Source organism: Canis aureus, chromosome 16 (assembly GCF_053574225.1).
Source record: "Canis aureus isolate CA01 chromosome 16, VMU_Caureus_v.1.0, whole genome shotgun sequence".
NCBI lineage: Eukaryota > Metazoa > Chordata > Mammalia > Carnivora > Canidae > Canis > Canis aureus.
This window is the reverse complement of record NC_135626.1, coordinates 56,509,046-56,535,676: the sequence shown is the minus strand read 5'-3', so window position 1 is coordinate 56,535,676 and position 26,631 is coordinate 56,509,046. Positions and strand designations below refer to the sequence as shown.

General features: G+C 57.7%; 1 protein-coding gene across 2 annotated transcripts in view; it reads left to right on the top strand.

Moving 5' to 3' along the window:
* The window catches only part of SDK2 (sidekick cell adhesion molecule 2), a 258,375-nt gene that overhangs the window by 196,337 nt on the left and 35,407 nt on the right, over positions 1 to 26,631 (top strand). Inside the window, exons 19-36 of one of the 2 annotated variants that reach the window (XM_077854094.1) lie at positions 8,021 to 8,216; positions 8,415 to 8,513; positions 8,915 to 9,106; positions 10,326 to 10,447; positions 11,165 to 11,274; positions 11,384 to 11,534; positions 13,967 to 14,204; positions 15,138 to 15,253; positions 15,908 to 16,097; positions 17,489 to 17,587; positions 18,477 to 18,671; positions 19,581 to 19,782; positions 20,702 to 20,805; positions 21,304 to 21,374; positions 22,663 to 22,798; positions 24,180 to 24,236; positions 25,682 to 25,783; positions 25,925 to 26,040. In XM_077854094.1, coding sequence (XP_077710220.1) covers positions 8,021 to 8,216; positions 8,415 to 8,513; positions 8,915 to 9,106; positions 10,326 to 10,447; positions 11,165 to 11,274; positions 11,384 to 11,534; positions 13,967 to 14,204; positions 15,138 to 15,253; positions 15,908 to 16,097; positions 17,489 to 17,587; positions 18,477 to 18,671; positions 19,581 to 19,782; positions 20,702 to 20,805; positions 21,304 to 21,374; positions 22,663 to 22,798; positions 24,180 to 24,236; positions 25,682 to 25,783; positions 25,925 to 26,040 — 2,496 coding nt within the window. The remainder of the gene's footprint in view (positions 1 to 8,020; positions 8,217 to 8,414; positions 8,514 to 8,914; positions 9,107 to 10,325; positions 10,448 to 11,164; positions 11,275 to 11,383; positions 11,535 to 13,966; positions 14,205 to 15,137; positions 15,254 to 15,907; positions 16,098 to 17,488; positions 17,588 to 18,476; positions 18,672 to 19,580; positions 19,783 to 20,701; positions 20,806 to 21,303; positions 21,375 to 22,662; positions 22,799 to 24,179; positions 24,237 to 25,681; positions 25,784 to 25,924; positions 26,041 to 26,631) is intronic. The other variant, XM_077854095.1, reaches the window with a different exon arrangement.

The following is a 26,631-nucleotide window of genomic DNA, read 5'->3' as shown; positions in this document are numbered from 1 at the left end:
CCTTGGGCTGCTCTTGACCCCCCCCCCCCCAGGGAGTGTGGTGAAGGGCATGGGACTGGGACCCTGACAGATGTGGGTTAAGATCCTGGCTCTGGCTCTGCCTCTTGCTGGCTCCCTGGACGAGTCCTACGATCAGTCTGAGCCTCCCTCCTTCGATCCATGTTTATTAAGCCGTCCTATCTGTGCTGTTCGAGCGGCTGGAAAACCCAAATAAACTCCCACTCCCTCATTTGTGAGGATGATAACAACACCTACTCCTTGGTGCTGCGTGAGGATTAAATGAGAGAGTGTTTGTGATCCGTCGAGCCTGGTGACACACACACACAAGGGCTCTGCAAGCGATAGGAGGAATGCGCTCGTCCCATCGGGCTGCCCGAACCAGGTGCCGCCGTGCGGGGGGCTCAAACATCAAAAACGGATTTCCTCCCAGTTCCGGGGCTGGAAGTCAGAGATCAGGGTGTGGGCAGGGCCCACTAGATCGCCGTCCTTAGGGCCACAGCTGCCCTTCTCCCTGCGTCCACGTGTGGTCTCTCCCCCGGCGTGCGTCCCCATCTCTTCTTGTAAGGACCCCAGTCCTGCTGGACAAAGGCCCCCCTTACTGACCTCCTTTTAACTCCACTGCCTCTTTAGAGACCTTCTCTCCAAATGCAGTCACATCCTGAGGCCCTGGGGGTTAGGACTCCAGCGTGTGAATTTGAGGGGTGGATGGGGGGAAGCAGCTCAGCCCGTGAGGACTAGTCAGAGCAGTAATGGTAGGAGTTGTTCAATAGCGGTAGCAGCGGCCGTAAATCTGCTGCGATGGTAACTGTGCCCCCGAGTCAGGACTTCTCAACCATCCCCTCCTGGAACCCAGACCTCGCTCTGGAGCTGGGGTCCCTGCTCTGGCCCCGCGGGGAGCACCATACCAGCCTCCCCCCGGGGAGAAGGGAAGACTGAGTGCACAGCGCATGGGGCGGGTGGGAGGATGCCCTAGGCTCCCTCCTAGAGGTGGGGGCGTGCATTTGAGCGGGGTGCCCCGGGGAAGCAGGCCTTGAAGGAGAAACACTATAGGCTCTGGTTTTGAGCCCAGGGATCTGGTGACCTCATGGTGACCGCGGCCACTTCCAGAAGGCTCCCGGGCTCCCTCTGTTCCGTGTTTGCATGCACGGGACACGCAAGATGATTTCTAGGACCGGCGGCCTTAGCCCTTATCCCTGCAAGGAGGTGGGTGGCTGGGGTGGAAAGGGACTGAGATTAAATCACAGAGAGCATTTTCTGCTGCCGTTTGCAAATAACGGAGGGATGGGCTTGAGCCGGGGACAGCCCTGCCACGGCCCTCACTCCCAGGCAGGCAGGGTGCCAGGGCCGAGCAGGGCTGTCCTGGGGCAGGGTGCTGCAGCTGAACACCGCCTGGCTGGCTGGCTGGCTGGAAAAGCCTCCTAATTGGGACTCTAGGGGGAGGCAGGGGAGGGAAGGGGAGGCTCGCACAGCGCTGAGAAGCAGAGGAGCTGAGCTGGGAACAATTAGCTTCCTGCTGCCAGTTCTAAGTTTTCTTGCACAAATTGGGGGTGGGGAGGATGGGGCCGGGCTGCAAAGTTCTAAGGCAGATGGCTCCTGCCGGACCAACTGGCCAGGACAATTAGGGCAGTGACCAGGACAGAGGCTGCAGGAGCCCACCTGATGATGTCTGGGTCTGCTTGGTGTCCGGCACCCATGGCTGCTCCCTAAACGTCAGTGGGGACGGCCCACCCAGACATTCTGAGCGCAGGGGGTGCACTTTCACACTGGCAGGGCGCTCTCTGCAAGCCTGGCAGGGTGCTAAGGCTTGCCTCGCCCTCTTCTCTCAGAAGACTTCTTTCAGAAGTCTTTCATCCTCACCCCGTTTTACAGAGGAGGAAACTGAGGCACGAGAGGCAAGTAACATATTCAAAGCCAGACAACTGCAAAGCTCAGATTCAAACTCCAGGGCCTGCACCTGTTCTAGCATTGAAAAGAAAATATGGGGGCACCTGGGTGGCTCCGTCGGTTAAGCGTCTGCCTTCAGCTCCAGTCATGATCTCGGGGTCCTGGGATGGAGCCCCACATAGGGCTCCCTGCTCAGCAAGGAGTCTGTTTCTCCCTCTTCTGTCCCTCACCCTGCTCATGTGCTCTCTCTCTCTTTCCTTTTCTCAAATAAATAAATAAAAATCTTTAAAAAGAAAGTATGTCGGGGCACCTGGGTGGCTCAATAAGTTAAACATCTGGCTCTTGATTTCAGCTCAGGTCATGATCTCAGGGTCTTGAGATCCAGCCTGAGTTAGGGCTCCCCACTCAGCAGAGAGTCTTAAAGGATTCTCTCTCCCTCTCCTTCTGCCTCTCCCCCTGCTCACACACACATACACACTCTCTCTCTTTTTCTAAATAAATAGGTAGATAGATAAAAGAAAGAAAGAAAATGTGCCCTATGATTTAACTGTAAAATAATAACCACACTTTGATTTTTTTTTCCCCCTTAAGTACAAATGGATTCAAGCAGGGATTTTGTTTCTTGCTTCCTTGGCGTGCAGCATCACAGGGACAAAGCAGCGGTACATGTCCCTTGCATTCCTCCAATGAGAATAGACTCCCCACCCTCTTTGAATTGTTACAAATTTCCGAACCTCTACCAAAGTAGAGGGAAAACGATAATGACTTTAGAAAACCCTGATGTATCCCAGCTTCAGCAATTACCAGCTCGTGGCCAAACGTGTTCCATCTATTCCCTGACCCCCGGCCTCTGCCCTGGAATATTGTTAAGCAAGTCCCAGGCCGTCATGTCGTTTCATCCATAAATATTTCTGCCGAGAAATATTACAAAGCCTCTGTTTGAAACACAACCGCAGTGCCCACACTGTCATCAGCGTGCCTAAAAATATCAGCAGTCCCCTTGATGTCATCAGATACACAGTCAGCACTCACGTTTCTTTTACTAGTTGCTTAAATGAGGTCCACATGCCTGCAATTGGTTGGGATTTTTTTGTTTTTTAGGTCTCAGCTGATCTTTAGATTCTCTCTCTCTTTCTCTCTCTCTCTCTCTCGTAATTTATTTAGTAAAGAAACTTACTCATTTATTTGCCCTATAGAATTTTCCACAGCCTGGATTTTGCTGATTGCCTCTCTGTGGGGTCATTTAACACATTCCTCAGAAAGCTGTATTCACAGTAAATTGGAACTCAGAACCAGAGGCTTGGTGCCTGGGTGGCTCAGTGGTGAGCATCTGCCTTCGGCTCAGGGCGTGATCCTGCGATCCCAGGATCCAGTCCCACATCAGGCTCCCTGCATGGAGCCTGCTTCTCCCTCTGCCTCTGTCTCTGCCTCTCTCTCTGGGTGTCTCATGAATAAATACATAAAATCTTTAACAACAACAAAAAAAAGAGAGAACTAGAGGCTTGATCAGATTCAGGTTTGATGATTTCATGGTTTTGCCCAAATATTATTTCCTAGATGGTGTAGTGCATTTACATCATAAGGGCTAACATCTGACTCTCTCTCTCTTACAATCGTGTGGTGACCATTGACCACCCTGGGTGATCTATTATTTCAATAGCATTGCAAAATGAGAACAGTCAAATATTATAATTTCTCCTTGATGTATGAGCTGAAACATTTTCCAATAAAAGAATTTTCCCCTTACCAACTTTTTGGCTGCCTGAAGGTTCAGCTCGTCTAGGAAAAAGCATGGTCAGAGCTCAGTCCTTTTCCATCACTTGCCAATTTTCAGAGTAACAAATGTCATTCCTTGGCATCTCCTAAAAGTGACAGGAGTTTGGATGGGGGGGGGGAGCATCTTTTTTATTTCGTTCTCGTGTAGTATTATGTACTCGTGGATTTTTAACACATCTGATATATGTTTCAACCCACGGCTGTTATTATTCGTGTTGATGCCAGATTGACCCAGCCTTGACCTCTTAGGTTGGTGAGTCCTTTTGACCGGGCCCCAGCAGCCTGATAGCTTCCTTGTGACCAGACAGGATGGTCCAGGCTGTCTCCGGTTCCTGTACCATCCCTGGGATCAGCTGTGTCTTCAGGGAATCTTCTTCCTTTCAGGCAGAAATGATAATTAAATACCACAATCTGGGCGCCAGGGGTGTTCCTTGTGCTTGCACTGAATGCCATTTCTAGGCTCTGTTAATGGACAGCTCGGAAATGCTTCTCCTTCCCCTCTTCCTTCCTTCCTTCCTTCCTTCCTTCCTTCCTTCCTTCCTTCCTCCTCCTCCTCCTCTTCCTCCTTCTCCTCCTCCTCTTCCTCTTCAGATAAGATGCATACTGATACTCCCAACTCAATTTCAGGGTTATAAGCTCTTTAATAATGCTATTGGTCTTTTGTCTCTCTGTGCTCCATACTGAAAATCCATTTCCTATACCAACAACCATAATTCCCTGCCTACTTTATCCCAAAAAAACACCCACAACAGTTTCAGAAGAGTCATACCGCCACGGGGACTACCAAAGACCAGGTCAGATTATTTACGGTGCTTTCTGTGTCCTGCTAGGGATGGACTTCTCATGGCTGTGCTACAGAGTCTCTTGAAATAGTTTGTCTCTGTGTAATTTTGCTACAGCTCAATACACCATTAGGTTCATTTGTTCAATTTTGGTTTCTATTTTGGGGGATTGATTTTTTAATTTAATTTTGTTCTATAATTATGCATCTTATTTACATGGTTCCAAAGTTAAATATACAAAGTAAATTCAGAGAAAATCAGCCTGAATTCTGGTCCATCCCCCCTTCCCCCAATGACCTCCCCACCCCCCCCCCCACCCCCGGTAGGTATGATTTCTTTTGGTTGTTTGGTTTGGTTTTTCCTTTCATTTCTTTAACATAAACAAATGCAAATATATATATATATATAACCCTGCCTAACAAGAGCAAGCATGTGGACGGCAAAGAGAAACCCTGCACTCACCTGCACTCCCTCATTTATATATATATAAATGTGTGTCCTCCCCTTCTTAGATAAATGACAGCACACTCTACACACTTTCTTCATCTTGCTCCTTTCTTTACATTATATCTTGGGGATCACTCCACAGGAATAAAGAGATTCCTGGCTCCCTTTCTGACATCTCTATTGGACTCCATTATGTGGCTTTCCCATAGTTTGGTCAACCAGCTGCCCAGTGATGACATTTGGGTTGTTCCCAGTCTTTTACTATAATAAACATTTCTGCAGTGAGTAGCTTTGTGCATATATCTTTTCATATTTTTCACATTTAACTTTGGAATAGATTCATAGAAAGGAGATTGCTGGATCAAAGGAGAAATGTATATATATAATTTTCCTACTGCTACCAAATCCCTCTATTATTTTTTTAATTTTTTAATCTAATTTTTTAAACAGGAAACGTATTTACACGATTCAAAACCCAGTGAAAGTGAAAAGATAAACGTGCAGCAGAAATCCCCCACCCCACTGCAGTTCGTCCTCTGGTTCTGTTCCATCCACCCAACCCTGAAACTCTCCCCACTCTTGGTAACCACTGTTGTTAATTTCCTGCATATCCTTCCAGAAGGTTTCGTGTGAATCCATTCACATGCAAAGAGATAGAAAGAGAGAGAGGGAAAGACAAAAGGAGAAGGAAGGAGAGAATTTCCTCTACTTTTTTTGTTAACTCCAGCTTCTAGCAGACCATAGGAACCACCCTTACCCTCTCATCCCCAAAAACAAGAGGCACATCACTTCTCCCAGCAACCAGCAAAGCAGCTATCACTGTTCCCTATAATAGTCTGAGGCTCAGAGAGGTCGATTGACTTTCCCAGGGTCACCCAGGAAGCCGCAGAGCAGGGTTCTGTTTTTCTTTCTCTCCTCTGCTTTCCACAGCAGAGTTGCCAGTCCCAGGAACCTAGATCTGGTGCTGCTCCCCAAGCACAATAACTCCCACACCCCCAACCGTGCTCAGGACAGCCCAGTCTGCTTATACGCCGAGACCAAGGGCCTGATCCAGTAAATCAGCACGGACCCTGCCTAACAAGAGCAAGCATGTGGACTGCAAAGAGAAACCCTGACGCTCACCTAGCAGCTGTGTGTACCTCGGAAGGCAGAGGCCTTCATGCAGGGTCTGAGCCAGTGGGTCAGGGGAGGGGGACCCAGAGATCCCAAACCAGCCCCTGGCAGGCCCATGAGCGCCAACCAAGCCTCAACCTTTGTGGTCCTCATTTCCTTTCCTGCAGCAGGACAGGGCAGTGATGCCCATCCAGTCCTCATTGTGATGATGCAATGGGACTGGCCGGCGATAGTTCTACTCCAGTGCCAGAGTATGAGCTCATCGGACAGTAACCCTGCAGTGCATTCACTTGAGCAAAGTGAGCCCTGCTCCTTTCAGGGAACAGAAGGTACAGAAGGCAAGTCTGTCATCTTCCTGGCCTGAGGAAGAAACCTCTTAACACTAACCCTCATCCTCTTCACAGGCAGCTAGAGAATGACAAGTGGCTCATATCCCAGAGTAAATATTCTGAAGCCACCTTGGACTTCGGGTCTAGAGCCATGAGATGATGAAGTCCTTATTCAGAAAACCACATGGCCACTGCCCTGTGCACTGCTGGGTCATTTTTGAAGACAACTCCCGGTGATGTTGTCTTAAGGCACTTGTAAAGATAGTCTTTGCCCTTTATTTCTAAAATAATGGTAGTGGTAATAATTAGCCTAAACCCAATAAAATAATATTTACCCAGATTTTGCACTTGCTGGGGAACACACCACACAATTAATTCTACCGGCGTAATTAATTCAAATTTACATTAATTAAATTAAATTAAAACATTAAACTTGTTTCTTAATCTACTCCAAAGAAGTTCGGCAATTTAATTGCTCTGAAACAAGATAACCAAAATAAGGAGGATATTTAACATACTTATTAAATGCCACTTAGTATTTCTGATTAGTATTTTTAGGGTCTAATTAGTGTCTAATTAACTTGCTATAGGCTATCTTTTCACAATACCAATTAAATTTCCAAACATCCTCTATAAACACGCAGCCACGAAAAGGAGAAGATGAAGCATTGTTACAGGGGCGAGTTAATCAGGAGACATCAGCGCGGTATTGTTTTATATCTATAAATACCCGTGGTTATTAAAACTCATCAAGTGTTGCTTTTCACCATTAATTGCTAGTTAATCAACTTCAAATAAACGAGGAACTCTCTGAGACCAGCTGTCATTGTTGGAGACAGATGAAGGGCCCAGAAAACAGGAGTGTGAGGTGACATCAAGAGGCAAGAAGGAAGGCGAGGCAGGAAGTGCCTGCGTTACAGGTGGGGGGTGCAGAGGGGAAGGCAGATGGGAAAGCCACGCTGCCAGACGGGCTTTTCCTGCTGACACCCCACCACCAGGTCCTGTCTCAGACTGAAAGCCCAGCTTGGGACAAGTTGAAAGGACGAGCTGAAGTGGCAGCTGTGTGCGGGAACTCCTGGGGAGACCCTGCCCAGCCCAGGAGGAGAAAGCTGTAGTCGCCCCGGTGTTGGAGTCGGAGCCTCTCGGCTCCCCACTAAGCTGTGTGGTATCGTGGGAGCCGCTGAGCCCCGCTGAGCCCGTGTCCTCATCCGTAACACGCAGGGCAGGCTCCTCGCTCAGAGGGACTCCCCAGCACCACCATCAGCACCACCACCCCTGGTTCTGTTCGATGCTCGGCTGGCGTCGCCTTGCATTTCTTAAAAATCTTTAAACGAGGGAACCCTCTGTTTTCCTTTTGCACTGAATCTGCACATTATGTAGTCGAATTTGGTAAAAAAAAAAAAAAAAAAAAAAAAAAAACCCTGGTGAGAGATCACTCGTGGAGAGCACTCAGCCCCGTGCCTTGCTCTAAGTTGCTCGGCGGCCGAACAGCACACCAAAGTGAACTCCCAGAAGGATGGGTGCCCGTGGCTTGTGGGTGTCTATGTGGCCTTCCCTTTCCTGGGAGGAGGGAGCCCGGGGAGCTGGGCTCCTAGACTCTCTCTGTCCATTGGCCCAGACTGTGGGAGAGAGCTCGGCCTCTTCTGGAACCTTCTTGCTGCCCTGCCTGAATTGCTGGCCTCTCCCCAGCTGATTGCCTGGGAGCCAGAGCAGGAAGAGGAGGTGACCATGGTGACTGCCCGGCCCAACTTTCAAGACAGCATCCACGTGGGCTTCGTGTCTGGCCTGAAGAAGTTTACCGAGTACTTCACCTCCGTGCTGTGCTTCACTACTCCTGGAGACGGGCCTCGGAGCACCCCCCAGCTGGTGCGCACCCATGAGGATGGTAGGCACCCCCCAGCCTCTGCTGTCCCTCACCCCCCTACCCACACACCCAAAAGCCAGGCTGAGCGCTCTGGGTACAGGGCGATCCCCGCCTTGTCCCCCACCCTGGGGTGGCCCTGGAGCACCGCGGGCTGTCTTGCAGACAGTGGCCTCTCTCTGGCTCTAATATGCTTGGGGGCGGGACCTTTTTGGGGTACAGTGCCTGGTCCCGTGGGACACCTGAGCTTCAGTGAAATCCTGGACACCTCCCTGAAAGTCAGCTGGCAAGAGCCAGGAGAGAAGAATGGCATCCTCACAGGTAGGCGGTACTGCACCAGGGGGTGAGACAGGTGCATCGAGTCCATCCCTTCGACTGGTGTGTTCATCCGAAACCTCCCAGCGGACCGCGCCTTCTCAGAAAGTACATGGAGGGGGTCCTCAGCCCCTCTGCTCTGCAGCACGTCCCGGGTCATCCGGCGGAGGCCTCCAGCAGCTGCCGTGATGACTGGCTCCCTCCCACCATCCCATCCCCACCCAACAGGGGCATCCCACCCAAGTTCCACCTGGGGCCCCAGGCGAGCTTCCCAGCTCCCACAGCTCCCCTTGCCCCCAACACCCACCTAACCGCCGGACTAGTGAAGGAGGGAGAAGCAGAGCAGAAGGGCCAGAGCCAGCGTTGGTCACAGCCAAGCTCACGCCACAACTGGGGGCTCTCCCCAGGGTACCGGATCTCCTGGGAGGAGTATAACCGAACCAACACCCGCGTCACCCACTACCTACCCAACGTGACCCTGGAGTACCGCGTCACGGGCCTCACCGCGCTGACCACCTACACCATCGAGGTGGCCGCCATGACCGCCAAGGGCCAGGGCCAGGTGTCCGCGTCCACCATCTCCTCCGGGGTGCCTCCAGGTGGGTGCCCACCCTCAGGGCAGGACCGCTGGCCTCTCGTGGTCCTCCTGACCAGGAGGCTTCTCTTTTTCTCAGGAATCCCGTGGCTCTCTTCCCCCAGAGCTCGCTCTCTCCTGTGCCTTGGGGTCCATGGTCCCTTGGGCTTCCCCCAGAGCAGGCCTGCGTCTCATGATCCCAGGTCTCTGGATGGAGGCTCGCTGGGCTCACTGCTGCTTCCTCCCATTGGCTGTCAGAAAAGCACGGTCCCCCGAGACCCCCCCACCCCTGTCTCAACCGCCCCCATCCCACATCAGGGTCAGCACCAAGCAGTGGTATCTCTGATTCAAGGGAAGAATTCTCACTGTTGCCCAGGAAGTCCTAATGGGATTCCAACCAGTGGACGTGTTGGCTGGGAAAGGGGTAGAGTAAGGTGGGAATAATCTTAAACCTGTTATAAAGAACCAGCTGAGATCTACTCTCAGCCCCGCTTCTGCCAAGCTCTGTGACTTCGAGCAAGTCCAAATGTCCCCTCTGTGCCTCAGTTTCCCCATCTGTATCTATGGGAGGTAGACTAGATAACCACATGGTCCTGGCTGGGTCTGTGGGTGTATGCTTATCGGAGCCAGCCAGGATTCTCGACCTGCCCCTTGCCCTCCCTGCTCCGAGATGGCTGAGATACTCGAGCCCAGTCAAGCCCCACTGATGATAACACTAACAAATATTTATGCCTGGAGCTAAGTGCGGCATATATGTCAATTCACTTAGTCCCCACAACAACCCTAAGGTAGATAATATTATCATCGCCATTTGACGGAGGAGGACACCGTGGCACAGAAAGGTTAGGTGACTTGCCCAAAGACACATAGCATGGAGCAGTGAGTAGGATTCCAACTAAAGACAGTCCAGCTTCCGGAATCTGTACTCTCTGTTCATCCTGAATCCCAAGGTTCCTGGTCAATAAAATAGGGGCTGCCTCCTACCCCCACCCATCCTTCTAATCTTCAGCCATGATTGGATTTGGGAGGGCTGAAAGGGGGTGTGTGTGAATGGAGCAGGAGACTCTTTGGGGAAGCCCTTGCCTGCCCTGGCCCCAGTCAGCCTCCCCGTGGCCCTGGGAGGCCCTCCCAGCCCCCAGCCCTACCTCAGGGGGTAGGGCACACACAGCCCCCCACCCAGAGTCCTAGTCCATGCAGAAGGGACCTTCTCCTCAGCTGACCTCCTTTCCCACCCTGTTTTCCAGAACTCCCAGGGGCCCCCACCAACCTGGGCATTTCCAACATCGGCCCCCGCTCCGTGACCTTGCAGTTCAGGCCAGGCTATGATGGGAAAACATCCATCTCGCGCTGGCTGGTGGAGGCCCAGGTAACACCTGCTGCCGGGGAGCCCTGCAGCCCACGCAGCCTGCTCCCTGGCCCCGGGCATGCCCGTGCTCCTGAGAGCAAACCATACGTGTCCCCGCGTATTTTCATATGCAGCTGTCGGATGGCCAGATACACAGAACATGCCCACAGTTCCCAGTACGGCCTGCCCTCCACCTCACCACCGTCCACACACACATGCACACACACAGCAGTCCCCTTGGGTCGGGTGAGGGCTGGCTGGCCTGGAGAAATACACGGCTGCTGCCTCTAGCCCTGTAAGTGGTGGGTCTCGGCTTGGGCTCCCCGCGGGGAGCCTTCATAAGCGCCAACGCCTGGGCACACCCCCAGAAATTCCAATTCTGATTTAGCTGGGGTTTTAGAAGCCTGCCAGGGTGTTCAGAAGAATCCCCCGGGGAGTTTGTTAAACACCCAGATCCCCGGATACCACCCCCAGGGCTTCTGATGGGCTAGGTCTAGGGCAGGGCCCTGGGCTGGGTTTCTAGAAAGCATTGCACCAGATTCTGATGCAAGACGGCTCGGGGTTGTGCTTGAAGTCACGGGTAAGGGCCTGGAAAGATGGTGACCCCATCTGGGGCCCTCCAGGCCCTGGGATTGAATTAAGACCTTCCACGGGCCGGGCTTTACCTCCTGGAATCTGGGGCACAGGACATCTCAGCCCCACAGGCTGGGCAGGTCTAAGGGTGTCTCCCTTTTGCAGGTAGGCGTGGTTGGGGAGGGAGAGGAGTGGCTGCTGGTTCACCAGCTCACCAATGAGCCCGATGCCCGCTCCATGGAGGTGCCTGAGCTCAACCCCTTCACCTACTACAGGTAACGGGGCAGGACGCCAGGGCAGGGGTGGGGGCTCCCCAGACCGGGACGGGCTTCGGTCCTGGGGTCCTGCCCTCATCATCTTGCTTGCTCCCTTCCCCCACCCCAGCTTCCGAATGCGCCAGGTGAACATCGTGGGCACTAGCCCACCCAGCCAGCCTTCTAGAAAGATCCAGACGCTCCAGGCACCCCCTGACATGGCCCCGGCCAATGTGACCCTGCGCACGGCCAGTGAGACCAGCCTGTGGCTCCGCTGGATGGTGAGGCTCCCAGGAGGGCCGGTGGGTGTGGGATGGCTCCTTGGTCCTTGTCACCCTGCCAAGGTCATTTCCTCCGAGGGGTCACGTCGAAGAGGGGGAGGTTCACCAGAATACCCGTAGCTCCCTTCTCTTAACACCTCGCTCTTTTAAGGTGCCTGATAATCAATCTGAGCCAAATGAACAAATGCCTTCTGTGAGAAGCAGCTAGAAAATACTGTTCAGTGCGCATTGCCAGGTGCCCAGCATTTGACATGTTTTATTCCATTTAATCCACCCGGTCATCCTGCAAAGGACACATTATGGCCCCAATTTACAGCTAAGGAAACTGAGGATCAGAGAGGTTAGGACCTCACAGCTGTGGACACACAGCTCCCAAGTGAGTGGAGGGCCTGGGGTTCAGGTGTAAGTTGTCTCCTGCACCAAGTCAGAGAGTGAGGGGTTGCTTCTGAGGTTGAGGGGCAGGTGCAAGAGACCAGCCCCCACAGGTCAGGGCTGCATGTCGAGGACCATTACCCCAGGTGACCCCGCACAAGGCAATAACACGAACATCGTGAGGGCTTTGTCCTGCCAGGCACGGTTCTGAGTGCTTTATTCAAAGTCAGGCCCAGAACCCTCTCCACGGGCTTGTGACATCAGAGTGATCCTGGCCCCTACTCTACAGATGGGGAAACTGAGGCAGTGAGCAGTCAAATCACTGGCCCAAGTCCCACCCACCGGCCCCCGCCAACATCCTCCCACCTCCTCTAGTTAATAGCAAGGCTCAGTTTCCCAGCCCAGGGAGCCCGGCCCCCCAGAATCCACAGCCTTAAGCACCGAACACACCACCACCCCACCTTCCGTGGATTGGGAGAGAACCTTTCTCCCCGACACCATTCCCCCAAGACAGCGTTTTCCCGACTGCTGCCCCACAAAGCAGCGATCCCGGAGGCGCAAGGGGCACACAGGAATTCTGAGACAAACGAATGAATGTGGGGAACAGGCCCATGCAGCCTGGCTCCTCTCCTGCGAGAGCACTGGGGAGAGCCTGCCTGACCCTGCTCCACCGGCCAGTCTGGCCTCCTGACTCTGTTTTGTCTCCACCTGAGACCTCTTACCACTGCACAAAACACAAGTTTGCAGAACACCATGCCGTGGGATCCACCAGAAAGCCACTACTCCTTTTCACTCAGGTGGATGCTGCTAGAAGGAGCTCATGGCGCCATCAGCCCCGGACAAAGGGTAGTTAGTCATTATAATTCCCCTCCCAGGGGCCAGCGGACCCTCGAGCCACGGGCAGGCCCTCCCGGGCATGGGCAGCCCCACTACTGCTCGCTCGGCCCCTTCCCTCCTAGGCCCTGCCCCACTCCGGGCCGGCTCCCTGCCTTCCCCCTCCAGCTCACTTGAAGGTTTCCAAACACTAAAAGACTAGAGGCTGATGCCCAGGGGGCCTGGAGAAGGAATAAAAAGGCAATTGGTGCACCGCGCAGGGCCCCAGGCACCTCCTCCAGTCACGGCTAATGGTACACGGCCCGTTACCTTTCCCTCGCAGGTAAGGAAGCGTGAGCTCCAGGCCCATCGATTGCTGCCTTAATGGTCTCTGGTCAGCTTCACTAAGTGTCAGTAGGAGCCGGGGCTGGCAGGAGGCAGGGAGCATGCAGGGAGCGAGGCAGAGGCCCCGGAACGTGGGGAGCCCCTGGGGAAGCAGAATGGCAGAGAGGTGAGGGCCAGGGACGCCCCAGCTCCACCTCTGCCGCCTTCGGAGAGAATCTGAAGGCTGGGTGCTCAGCTCGCAGGTGCCCCCGACATGCACACACCTGCGCTGCCTGTCAGCACTGCCCAGGTTCATCCGAAGGACTTGAACCAGCAGCCACGGCCCCACCAGCGGAGGAGAGGAGTCAGTCTTTCCCCTGGGCTGAAACTGCCCCGAAGGAGGAGGCTGAGCATGCGGCGGGAGAGATTCAGGCCCGCTAAAGGAAGGACTGGTGCTCCATCCATGCCCGAGATGCCGTGCGCCTACGCTTGCTCTCCGAGGGCGGGCGTGAGCTGAGAGCAGGCATGTTAGAGGCAGTGAGAGACGTGTGTGTTGGCAGCCTCAGCGAGGAGCGAGGTGGTAGAGACAGCCCAGGCCAGAGGTCTGTGCTGGACTCCAGCTGACTGCCCTGGCAGGGTGGCGAGTGCCAGGTGCCCAACACAGAACGGACGCTGCCTCTCTTTGGGGCTTGGCACAGACAGGCAGGGAGATGGGAAGGGGGCAGGGGGGAAGCCTCCAGAAACACAGGCTCACACAACCTAAGCTGCCCCTGGCGCTTAGCCTCACCTGGGCGCTGACAGGTTGGACGGTGGGTGTGATAATCCTGTAGGGCTCCCTGGAAGAGGGTGCACGGGCCAGATGAAGCCCCACGCGCCGGGCGGGCCCAGTCTCACGGCAGCTCTGCCGCCCTGCCCTCCCGCAGCCCCTCCCGGAGATGGAATACAACGGGAACCCCGAGTCGGTGGGCTACAAGATCAAATACAGCCGGGCAGACGGCCACGGCAAGACGCTGAGCCACGTGGTCCAGGACCGCGTGGAGCGTGAGTACACCATCGAAGACCTGGAGGAATGGACGGAGTACCGCGTCCAGGTCCAGGCCTTCAACGCCATCGGGAGCGGGCCCTGGAGCCAGACGGTGATGGGCAGGACCCGGGAGTCAGGTACTGACGCCTTTGCACCAGCCACCCCAGTTCCCCGCAGCCTATGGGGCGGGGAGGGACCCCCACCTCTGTCCCTCTGCCCTCAGGGCCTTCCAGGGGCTCAGGGGCTGGAGCTGTGGTTCAGACTAGCCCAGGCTCGCTGTCCTGTTTGCGCTCAACACCCTGGAAGAGCGCCCTACCTGTTGCCGTGTGTCCCAGCATCTTCCCACTGCTCCCCGAATCCGAGGACTGGGGGGACCCCCACCCTGCAAGTTAGCCCAGGCAGCCTTTACCTGCAAACTGCCCACGTCTCTGTGGCCTCACCTTTAACCCTGACACCCAGTCGTGCCTGAAAAAACTGGAGTTGGGGAGGTTGGATCAGCTCTCAGAACATTCTAGAAGCAGAACCAGCAAGCTCACAGGACCCTGGCAAGGGGTCATCACAGAATATGAGCCCCCAGCCTTCAGGCAGCCCTCGTGTGGTTCGCCACTCTGAGGCTTTTTCCTGGCACCTTTAAAACACGTCCCTGGGGCGTCCAGGTGGCTCAGTGGTTGAGCATCTGCCTTCGGCTCAGGTTGTGATCCTGGGGTCCTGGGATCAAGTTCCGCATCGGGCTCCCCACAGGGAGCCTGCTCCTCCCTCTACCTGTGTCTCTGCCTCTCTCTCTGTGTATCTCATGAATAAATAAATAAAATATTTAAAAATAAATAAACGAATACAGGACGTCCCTCCCCATCCTGGCCCCTCCCCACCCCCACTGCTGTGCACGCTGGCCTGAGCAGAGGATAACAGGGAGGCGAATCTGAGACCAGAAGCAGCACCTGCGATGCTCCAGAGCCACCAGGAATCCCTGCAGGATGATTTGCTACTTTGGGGACTAGGCGTCACAGCTCCTTCCCCCATGGGGCCCACTGGGTCCTGAGCGCCTTCTCTCTGCTCCCCTTCTCACGCAGTCCCGTCCTCCGGCCCCACCAACGTGTCTGCGCTGGCCACCACGTCCAGCAGCATGCTGGTGCGCTGGAATGAGATCCCTGAGGCCGACCGCAACGGGCTTGTGCTGGGCTACAAGGTGAGCCCTGGAGGCAAGGTCACCTGCTTCCCCAGCCAGGGTGCCCGGCGGAGGGTGGGGGCACGTCTCTGCCTACTGGGGTGGACACCCCGGAGATCCCAGCATCTGGGCTCCGGGCAGCCTGGCAGCTGAGGAATCCTCCCTTGGGGCTGGGAGGCTTCCAGGGAGGCCCAGGTCCTTGCGGAAGCTCCCTCACCCCCCAGTACCCTCGCAGCCCCCAGGAGGCCACACTGGCTGCCCCAACCTTGCTGGCCCTTTACCTTCTAGAACTGCTCCCAAAGCTGCACGTAGCAGCAGGGTTTAGGCCTGGCCCACAGGTTGGGAGATGTGGCTTGATGTCCTGGCTCTGTCCCTACTGACTGTGTGACCCTGGGCAAGTCGTGTCCCCGCTCCAAGCCTGTTTTCCTAGCCGAATGCTCTCTAAGGAAGCTTCCAGATCCATGGCCCAGTGCATCTTTGTGTTCCCGGCTCTCCCAGAGCCCCGGCTTCACCATATCCCATTGGGGTGAATATGGGGCCAAGCCACTCCAAGGAGCCCGGGGTCCACCAGCAATATTCCCACCTGCTTAGCTCCTGGGAGTGAGGACATGGGGAAGGTGCTGGCAGGCAAGCCCCAGCCCCATGGCCCTCACCCCCTGCACTGTGCTCTGGCAGGTGATGTATAAGGAGAAGGACTCGGATTCCCAGCCCCGGTTCTGGCTGGTGGAAGGGAACTCGTCGCGCAGCGCCCAGCTCACAGGCTTGGGCAAGTACGTGCTCTACGAGGTCCAGGTGCTGGCCTTCACACGCATCGGGGACGGCAGCCCCAGCCACCCGCCCATCCTGGAGCGGACGCTGGATGATGGTGAGTTGGAATCTCCATGCGCCTGGGGAGGCTGGGACCTCCCCTTCCTCTTGCTGCCCGGCCCTGCCCCTCTGGGGTCACGCTTTGCCCCAACGGGAACCATGGCATCAGGCCTCTCCTGTGGGAGGCAGGTAGGTCAGTGAGGGCCACCCACCAGCGCGCTGCGAGGGGAATCAAATTCCACACTGTGCATCCCTGAGGAAGCAGAAGCAATGCAAGGACAGTTTGACACCATTCGGTCTCTGGCATATTCTCCGGAACAAGGGCACAGAATAGAGACTTTGCACCCGGTTTTGATTTGTATTTTGCCTGGGGCAGGTTTGCTTTCAGTAAAGCTCCATGCAAGGAAAAGGCTTGATTTTTCCTGGACAAGAGCCTTCTGGTCCTGTTTGCAAAGGAGCAATGCCCACGGGGCTCCAGGCCTTCATCCCTGCGGCAGAACTTTCCATCAAAGGCTGACCGACAGGCCCTTTGCTCCCTCCCCTCTCCCCACACATGTGCTCTGACCGCCCACCCCAAACATTTCTGGGGTCCAGACAGGAGCGCAAAAGGCAGCCCAAACACCATATGGCCACGTATTCTAAAGTCATAAATCAAGCTAATGGTCTGTGAAATTCAATATGTTTTATCCTCCTGCCTTGACCTGGAAGGCCAAGTTCAGGTTTAGAAATCTCAGACTTAAAAATAAATAAATAAATAAATAAATAAATAAATAAATAAATCTCAGACTTTTTAGAATTCTCTGTTGGGATGAGGCAACATGGGAGGAGTTGGCCGCCCCCAGCCGTCCCCCCGGTCTGCCCTGTTCCCTTCCCATTCTCTCCTCTGGCACGTGGTATTTAGCCTCCATCCACATGCCCCAGACAGCTCCCTACCCCGGTTCCCACAGGGCCATCCCTCCGTCCAGAAGTGCAAATCTGGAGGGTGGGCCTGGGCAACGGGCCCGTGCAGACCCTGGAAAAGGAGTGGTCTGGGCTCAGGGTGGGCCCCACAGCCTCCTCACCGTACAGGTGGAAGGAAGTCAGAGTGGAGCCTTCTAGAGCACAGACCCAGAACGAGGCCGCCTCGCCCAGTTCTGAGGGCAGCCGTGCACGCACATACATGTGCCCACATACATGGACACGGAGCTAAAGGAAGGTGGAGCCTGGTCCCTTCTGGTTCCTGCCAAATAATGCCTGCTTTTGAGGGTAGTAACCTCACCTATAGCATCTTGGTGTCCCACGTTGAATCCCAGAGCCGGGCACGGAGCAGCAGCCCACAGAAGTTCACTGAGCTGCGTGTGCCCTTCTCCTGCTGCCCTGCCCACCTGCTCCCCCAGAGCTGGACCAGGTGTGGGCGTGGGGGCCGAGCAACGGCTACACTGTCACCTGCTTCTCCTTTGTCCCCTCCAGTCCCGGGACCGCCCATGGGCATCCTGTTCCCAGAGGTGAGGACCACATCCGTGCGACTTATCTGGCAGCCCCCCGCTGCCCCCAACGGCATCATTCTTGGTAAGCCCCTCCTACCCTCTCCGGTGCTCCCAGCTGCAGGTAGAAGGAGGAGGCATAAGGTGTCAAGGCAGCTCAGCAAGTGTCCACATCTCCTCCAGAAGAATTTTGAGGCTGATTTCTCCCAGTAAAAATCGCGTTTGGAGGGCAGGGCCCTGCTGAACCTCCAGGTTCAGGTTCCTCAAAGACGATCCATTAGCTGCGTGTCCCTTGAACACTGCATATGCCGCCAAGACGGGCCATCTGGTAAACCTCGGCGGCCGTTCCTCAGCGTGGCCAGGTGAGGGCGCGCTGGCCGCCTCGGTGCAGCCCGTCCGACCTAAAGCACAGAGGTGGGGAGGCTGCTGATCAGAAGCATCATTTCATATTCAAGGATCGTCCAGTAACAGACACACACGCGGCCCCCCTCGGGGACAGGCTCACGGGGTTGAAGTCGGCAGCGGTGTGAACGCGAGCAAGCCGGATCCCCCCACAGCCTCAGCCCCCTCCCCCGTGAAAGGGTGGCTCAGGCTCCCTGTGCCTGGCGTGTGGCCCTCAGGGCCGGCATCCCGCAGGGCCTGCCCCAGAGGAATGCTGCACCTGCACCTCAGAACGGGGAGTGGAGACCCAGAGGGGCTTAGAAAGACCCGGGTTGGAATTGGAGCTCCGTCACTTCCTGGCAGGTGGTCTGGCCCCTCTGAGCCTCTGTTCCCCTCACCTGAGGCTGCCATCGGGGTCCCAGACTCTGTCTATAGAGTGCCCCCCGCAGTCACGATGAGCAAAAGGCTTCAACAGCAGCCAGGGTAGCCCAAGGGCAGATGCTGTGGTGGCCAAGGAAGGAACGACCCCATCCCGGGGCCCTGGGGGCTGCTGGCCTGCTTCCCAGCACGGCCCGTGTCCTTCCTTCCCACAGCGTACCAGGTCACGCACCGGCTCAACGCCTCCACGGCCAACGCCGCCACGGTGGAGGTGCTTGCCCCCAGCGCGCGCCAGTACACGGCCACCGGCCTCAAGCCCGAGTCCGTCTACCTGTTCCGCATCACGGCCCAGACCCGCAAGGGCTGGGGGGAGGCCGCCGAGGCCTTGGTGGTGACCACTGAGAAGAGAGGTGACTGCCCACTGGGGCTAGGGAGGCCGGGGAGGCAGGGAGGGTCCCAGCCAACCGGGGCGCTCCCATCCTGTCCTAGTGGGTGACAGGATCTGCCAGGTCAGAGCCGCACTGTCCTCACCTGGAGGGGAAAGTGGGCTGAAATCTCGGATGTAGGGTCAGCTCCCTTCCCCTCTCCCCTCCCCTTGGGGAAGATGGTGTCCATTGGGTGCCATTGGCCTGCTGCCCTGAGCTGGTGCCTCAGCAGAGGTCGGGCTCCCCTGATGCAAACTGAGACCCCGATTCCTGCGAAAGTGGTTCGTTAGACTGTGTCCCCAGGAAAAACCAGTAGGACAGTGGTCTCCGCCAGGCTGTGCCCCCCGGGGAACACTAGGCAATGTCTGGAGATAGTTGTCGCAACTAAGAAGAAGCTACTACTGGCATCTAGCGGGCACTGCTACGTACCCTGCAGCGCATGGGACAGCCCCATAACATACAATCCTCCACCGCAAGTGCCAGAGCGCTGAGGCTGAGAACCCCTGCAGGAGGGCCTGGGGCTGCGAGGAGGCCCAGTCCAGCAGAGCCCCACCAGGAAGCGTGGACTCAGTCCCACTCGGTCAGGGACAGCACAGGCCCCATCTCAGCTCTGGGACAGGTGGGACCAAAGAGCTGGGTGTTCAGACCTCGTCACCACCAGTCCCTGGTTGGGCTGCCCTCAGGAGATGTAAACTCCCCGGCACCTGGGCCTCTAATGGCCCGAGGACGGGAGCCACCGCAGGTGCTGGCTGTTGGGACCTGCGTGCATGGAAAGAGATGGAGCAGCGGGCACCGGGCCTGACCCCGGAGCACCTCCTTCTCTTCCTTGAAGAAGCTCACCCCCCGCCCCCTGCATCACTGACTCCCCTGCCCATCCCCCTCCGCCCCTCCCAGACCGCCCACAGCCCCCCAGCAAGCCGGTGGTGCAGCAGGAGGACGTGAAGGCGCGCAGCGTGCTGCTGTCCTGGGAGCCAGGGAGTGACGGGCTGTCCCCCGTGCGCTACTACACCGTCCAGACCCGCGAGCTGCCCGGCGGCAGGTGGGCGCTGCACTCGGCCTCCGTGAGCCACAACGCCTCTGCTTTCGTGGTGGACAGGTGAGGCCTGGGTCCGCCAGCATCTCTGCCCCTGCCAGCCCATACAGCAGCGGGGTTCCCGGGGGGTGGGGGTGGGGACAAGCACGGGGGAGGGGGGCCGGTAGGGAGTGGGGGGCCCCTGAGCTCGCGCCTGGAGCCTGCCCACCCCCAAATGTCTTCTACAGCCTGCACCCCCAGGACCCCGCCTCCCTCCCTGCTCTCTGGAGCCCTGTTAGGGCTGCCTCTTAATTCTCTATTTCTGGAGCCCAGAAGCCGCCTCAGCAAGGGCTCCCCATCCTTCATTAGCAATTCCTCCGGGCCAGACAGCATCCCCTCTCCGTCTGTAATAGGAGAGTGGAGCTTGCTTGAGAAATTCTGGCTTCAATTTAATTCCTAGTGGGTCGTATTTTTTATATTCGGGTTGACGTGACCGAGAGTTTTGAGCAATACTTTCCTCCTCGCCCCCACCCCCCACCCCCAATACATCAAAGAGGAAGGCATTTGCCTGGAGAGGAACGAGACTTACAGAGATGAAGTGCTGGTTAACTCTTGAGCAGCTTGACCCTTCCTAAATTTAGTAAATTCTAGAAAGGGATGGCATTTCTAGGGGGGGAAGGAGTTTGCTCAGAGGGAGAGTTATGGGTGGTGTCGGAGCGGCTTGCCCCTGCGAGGTTGGAGATGGGTAGACAGGTGCCGCCTGGGGCCCCCCCACGGCTTATAAGCAGGGCTGAAGGCCACCCCCCGGGCTGAGGTCAGGGCTGTAGGGCCTGGGCCCCGTGGACCCGCTGGAACATGCCTTCTCTTTGAGCCTTGACGTTCCCATCTGTGAAAGGGATCAGCACCCTCTGCCCCCCGCCCTTTCCCGAGTCTCCAAGCAGAGATGCCAGGGTGGAGGCATTAGGGGATGCCTCTGTTCATCGAACCCCATGGCCCCCCATAGGCTCAAGCCTTTCACGTCCTACAAGTTCCGAGTGAAGGCCACCAATGACATTGGGGACAGCGAGTTCAGTGAAGAGTCGGAGCCGCTGACCACTCTGCAGGCCGGTCAGTGCCCCCCACCCTCAGATCTCTTTCTCTTGGCCCACCGGCACTCCCTGGGCACCGGGCATTCTCTTCTGAGGGGAGGGGCCCCAGCGGTGGGAGGGGCGGGGGGCCTGCTGGGCCTTGTGTCTGGCTCCCAGGGCAGACTGCCAGGGAGGATTGGGCCACAGGCACCTTTGCCGTGGGCTCGGGCACCCATGCCATGCCCAGCAGCCTAATATGTTCCTTCTCTGAAGTCCCCAAGCTCGTGGTCAACCCCAGAAAACCAGTGAAGGGGCTACTGAGGCGGGGGGGTGGGGCTTAGCAGCACAAGAGACTTGGGGTCCAGGGACAAAGAGGAGGGGGCTCTGGGCTCGTGGGTCCCGACTGGGGTCAGGGCTGCACACTTGCAGAAGGATCTGGTCCCTGCAGCTTCCCAGGGAGCCTAAGCTCTGGCCCCCAGAGCTCACTCATCTCTCTCTCTCTCTCTCTCTCTCTCTCTCTCTCTCTCTCCCCCCCCAGCCCCCGATGAAGCGCCCACCATCGTGTCTGTGACACCCCACACCACCACCTCCGTGCTGATCCGATGGCAGGTATGGCCCAGCAGCCAGCAGGCCAGGAGGGGCCCGTGTCCCAGGAGGACTCAGACCCACTCTGTGCCTGGACCAGAAAGGCAACAGCCCCCAGCAAGGCTCGGATATTAGACGCACATGCCCAGACAGGCCTGTTGTTCCGCTCTCCAGATGGTCCTCTCCGGCAGGCACCCCTACCATCCCCTCCTGCAGATGAGGGCTGGGTTCTCAGGGACGTGACTCAAAAGGCCCTGGTCACACAGCTAGGAAGTGGCAGGGTCAGGCTTAATGCCTCCGGGTCTGGGATAGAAAAATGTGTGGGGCTCTCAGGGCGCCCCAAGTCCCCATGAATCCTGGCCCACCGTCAGTGAAGGGATTCCTAGTAAAGAAAGCAAACACCGGTATACAGCGGGAACACGCTGTCCAGGTGCAGAGGACCCCTTCCTCCACTCCTCTCCCCCGTGGTCCTGCCGTGGCCTGAGGAAGCCCGCCTGATGCATCTGAGACCAGGCTGCCCGTCGGTGCCTGTGGGACCCTCCAGCCTCCGGACCCGGCAGGTCACCCACGGAGGCCCCAGAGCAGCAAACCCTTGTCTCCGCTTTTGGGAATCAGAGGAGCAGGCGTCAATGTTTGTCCACCTGCACCCCCCCTGACCGGAGACCCCTTGGGGAGGAGACAAGAAGGGGCCCAGGGCCCCTCCCCAGCCCGAGACCTCACTGCAGGACGACAGTCCCTCAAGTGACAGTGACTTTGTGCATCTAGAAGCCAGGACGAGGGCTGCAGAGACCCAGGGGCCACGGAGGCTCCAGCAGCAGCCAGGGAGACAGTTAAGGAGCTAATAAAAGGCTGAACGATTGCAGCAAGATTTTAAAAAGAGGGATCATAAAAAGTAGTTTCCACTTCCCCCAAAAGCCGAATTCTCCACCTCAGAGCAGAAAGCACAAGAGAAAATGGTAAAAGGCAGAGGGGGGGACCGTGCGCCCAAGTGATCACACACACAGGGTGGGCTGTGCGCCCCGGGGCACGTTCCTTACCCTCTCTGAGCCTCACTCACCTTCCCGATCTGGGAATGGGAACGGCCTGGTGCTCCCAGTCCTTCCCTGCCTCACGGGGAACGTTGCAGAGATGAAATCACCCCCTTGGAAACGCTTCGTAAATTAAGAACGCTCGGTGTCATTTTGATTCCTTTCCCTGGTGGACGCTCAGGCTCTGCCCTGTGGTCACAGGAGCAGGGAGGGCAGCGTGGAGGCGGGTGAGCCTCGGTGTCCCTGCTCCTCCCCATCACCCCCCTCTGCTCCCTTCCCTGCAGCCACCTGCAGAGGACAAGATAAACGGCATCCTCCTGGGCTTCCGGATCCGGTACCGGGAGCTGCTCTACGAGGGGCTGAGGGGCTTCACGCTGCGCGGCATCAACAACCCAGGAGCCAAGTGGGCCGAGCTGACCTGTGAGTGGCAGCCGCGAGGGCTCAGGGGACAGTGGGGAGGGCACACTTCCCTCCCTGCCCTGCAGCTCAGCTTCCTGGAGTCACCGTGCCCTGAAACCCTCCGCCCGCCCCCCAAGTGCGCTCCTCCCCTCCACCCCCTGGTCCCGTTGACTAACTGGGTGTTTATCGAGCACCTTCTGCATGCCCTCGGACCCTGGGGCACACCAGTGAACAGGAGAGACAACCCCTGTCCTCCTGGAGCTCACGGGCTCAAGGAGGAGCCAGCGCTCAAGACGTAAATGTCTAAGACGGTTGCATGACAGCCTCGGAGGACATGGCCTTGGCACTGACCCTGAGGGTTGATCCTGAGTCAGAGCTAAGGGGAAAGCCCGGCAAAGGGCCTGGGGTGGAAATGACCAAGATATGAGCCTGCTCACCCCAGGGACCTGCTGCTTGGAGGTCACTGTTCTATCCCCGGGGGTCATCGGGGGCAGGAGTGGGAAGGAAAGAGCCCAGCACTGGGTTGGGGGGATCCCAGGGAGAGTCCCAGCCCGGGAACAACGTGGTCGCCCTTTAGGGCAGGAGGGCGATGCTGGCCGTGGAGGACCAGAGGTAGGGGTGCCGGATGGAGGCTCCCGCACTCGCTCGCTGGGGCCCAGGCAGAGGCTCGAGATGGACCTGAGGCCCAGGATGGGCGATGCTGTGCCTCGGGCTCCGTGACTGGTTCACGGGTGGGGGGCGGTGGGGGGAGCAGGCAGGAGAGAGGAGCCCGGGGAGGATTTGGGTCCCCAGGCAGGTGGGGGCCGAAGAGCAGGCGAGGTGCGCTCCCATGATTCTCTTAAATCTTTTGTGCCTCGCCTTCCAGCGAGTATTAGCAGACAACAAAACCACTGAACGCATAGCAAAGGAATATTCGTAGAAAAAAATTGGATGTAGCTGACCCAACGGCTGGTGCTATTCTTTTATATTTTGGAAACACGTGCTTGTGGTCGTGATGTTATTTGCCTGTGATGATGCAGCCCTAGGTCCCGGTAGTGAGATGGTTGCTGGTCCAGGGGAGGAAATACCCCCCAGGACCGTGTCAGGGTGGTGCTGCGGAGTCCCGGCTCAGACGAGGGAGCGACTGGGGACCGAGGGTCTCCCGGAGTGGCCCTCGAGGGGGTGCTGGGCTCCTAGGGGCTTGGGGTGCCCCGTGTCCCCCGGGCTCGTGCTCACTGTCTCGCGCTCCTGCCCAGGGCCCCTCACTCACCGCCAGGCACCCCGCCCCCCCTTCCGTGTGCACGTGTGCTGCCGGGTGCCTCCCCCGTCCCGCCCCCCTCCTCGGGGTCTCTGCGCAGCGGGGTGCGTGTACTAACCTCTGTGTCTGCTGTCTCCCTCCGGCCCCCCGCCGCCCGCCCCGTAGCCATGTACGCCGTGCGGAACCTGAGCCGGCCCAGCCTCACACAGTACGAGCTGGACAGTAAGTCTCCCTGCACGGCGGCCCACGTGGGGCCCAGGCCTTCCAGGGATGGGGAGCGGGGCCTCTGAGGACACCCGAGCCCAGGCTGCTGGAAGGATGGGCTCTCCGGCTACGTGCACAGACCTAGGGGGTGCTGCCCGGGAAGCGCGCCTCCCTCGGGGGCAGGATGGGAGCGGGAACAGCTCCGGGCCGGTGCTCTGTGGGGTGGGTCCGGGGTGGGAGCCCTTGGCCTGCTGGTTGGAAGGGCGGACGTCCACGTCGCCGCCACCCACCTCGTCCCGTCGAAGGTGCTTGGCTGCACAGCTCTGTGCTCCAGGCCAGCCCCCACCTCTGGAGCGAGCAGACCACCCCCCCCACTGTCCCCCCAGGGACCTGGGAACGTTCCTGATGGACACCTGGGCCGCCCCGCGTCCTTCTACAGTCCATGGTTCTCCCTGGGGCCCAGAGCTTGGGCAGAGGGGCCCCATTCTCTGGACGAAGCAGAGCTGAGACTGTGTTGCCTCGTCCCCTTCCTTCATCACGGGGTGTATGGCCAGTTAAATTAGGGTGACTCCCCACCCACATTCCAGGTGCAGGGTAAACCCCCCCCCCCGAGGAAGGGGAGAGGGCAGGGGGCCAGGGAGAGCGGGGAGAGAACCTTCGAGCCTCCCCCGCCCCCAGCAGGGATGGCGACTCCCATCTAGGGTTTCCCAGCCGTGTTCCTGCAGCTGCCCTGTCTCCAGCTTCCGTCCAGGCACCTTCACCCAGGACCCCAAATTTAATGGAAACATAGTGTTTCGTAGCCCAGAATTCACATCTTATAAGCGCCTTCCTGAGGCTGAGCTTCCTGTGTGAACAGCTGCCTGATGGGGATGGGCTCTGGGAACTTTAAGCATCTGCCATGGGGGGAAGGGGTGACCTGTGACCTGGTGTGCCCAGGACAGGCGGGAGAGGGTGGCCTGTGACCCCGTGTGCTCGGGACAGGCAGGAAGGGGTGACCTGTGACCCCGTGTGCCCGGGACAGGCAGGAAGGGGGTGACCTGTGACCCCGTGTGCCCGGGACAGGCAGGAAGGGGGTGACCTGTGACCCCGTGTGCCCGGGACAGGGAGGAAGGGGGTACCCCGTGACCCCGTGTGCCCGGGACAGCAGGAAGGGGGTGCCCCGTGACCCCGTGTGCCCGGAGAACAGTGTTGGTTCACAGCAGTCCCTGCATAAGTACTAATAGTGTCTTCTCATCAGCGCCGCCTGGTCCTCTCTCCCTCGGCCGGGAAGCCACCACCGGCATCCTGCGTCCCGATGCCCAGGGTGGAGGCGGAGCATCCCGCGGCCACCCCACTCCTCACCTATTCTTTCCTGAACCTTCAGGCAGGAACTAGCATGACGGGTGCACCGCACAGCCTCCGCCCTCCGTGCTGGCTCTGTCCCCCGCAGGGACGGTGACCTCTCTGTTTCTCCCCACCCCCAGATCTGAACAAACACCGGCGGTATGAGATACGGATGAGCGTGTACAACGCCGTGGGGGAGGGGCCCTCGAGCCCCCCACAGGAGGTCTTTGTGGGGGAAGCAGGTGAGCCCATCTGCCCTTCCAGCCCCGGCCCTTCCCACCCCAGAAGTCCAGCTAGGGGACATACAGGATTCGGGGGCCCCAACCCACCTCCTCCCTGAAGCCCACTCGTGCCGCTCACTCCCGGCCTCTCACCCCCTCCAGTGCCCACGGCGGCGCCCCGTAACGTGGCTGTCCACGGCGCCACGGCCACGCAGCTGGATGTGACGTGGGAGCCGCCACCGCTGGAGAACCAGAATGGAGACATCCAGGGCTACAAGGTACGGGGCGCTCCACCAGAGACGGGGGTGCAGGGGGGCACAGGGCCAGCCCAGGGGTGGGAGTGACCCCCGGGTGGTAGGAGGGGGAGGTCGGCAGGTCTACACCTGCTCCCTCGGCTGGTTGCACCCAACCCACTGCAGTGTTGTGCAGCTGATGCAAAACTACAGCCGTGCCCTCCAGCATCCTCCCAGGCTGAGCTCGGATGCCAGAAGCCCGGGCCCTGCTTCGGGCAACACCCCCTCACCCCAGGCCGCAACTCCCAGTGCCGGCAAAAGATCCCTCAAAGTGGTTACTTGGCCAACCCTAGTATTGATTCGGCCCATCGGCAAGGGACCCCTGGCTAAGGATGTGGAAATCTCTGCTTAAAATGATTTCCAGATCTTAGATGGTGTCACTCGTTGTAACAGAATTCGTCTCCCGTATGCTCAGAGCCCTTTAGAAATCCTTCATCCTCTCGAATGCCCTGTGAGGCAGGCAGATTGTAAAGGTTCACACCCATGGTACAGATGAGGAAACCGAGGCCCAGTTTCGGTGGTCCGGCCAGAAGCAGGTAGAGAGAGCCGGACGCCTCACCCTGAGGGGCCGAGGGG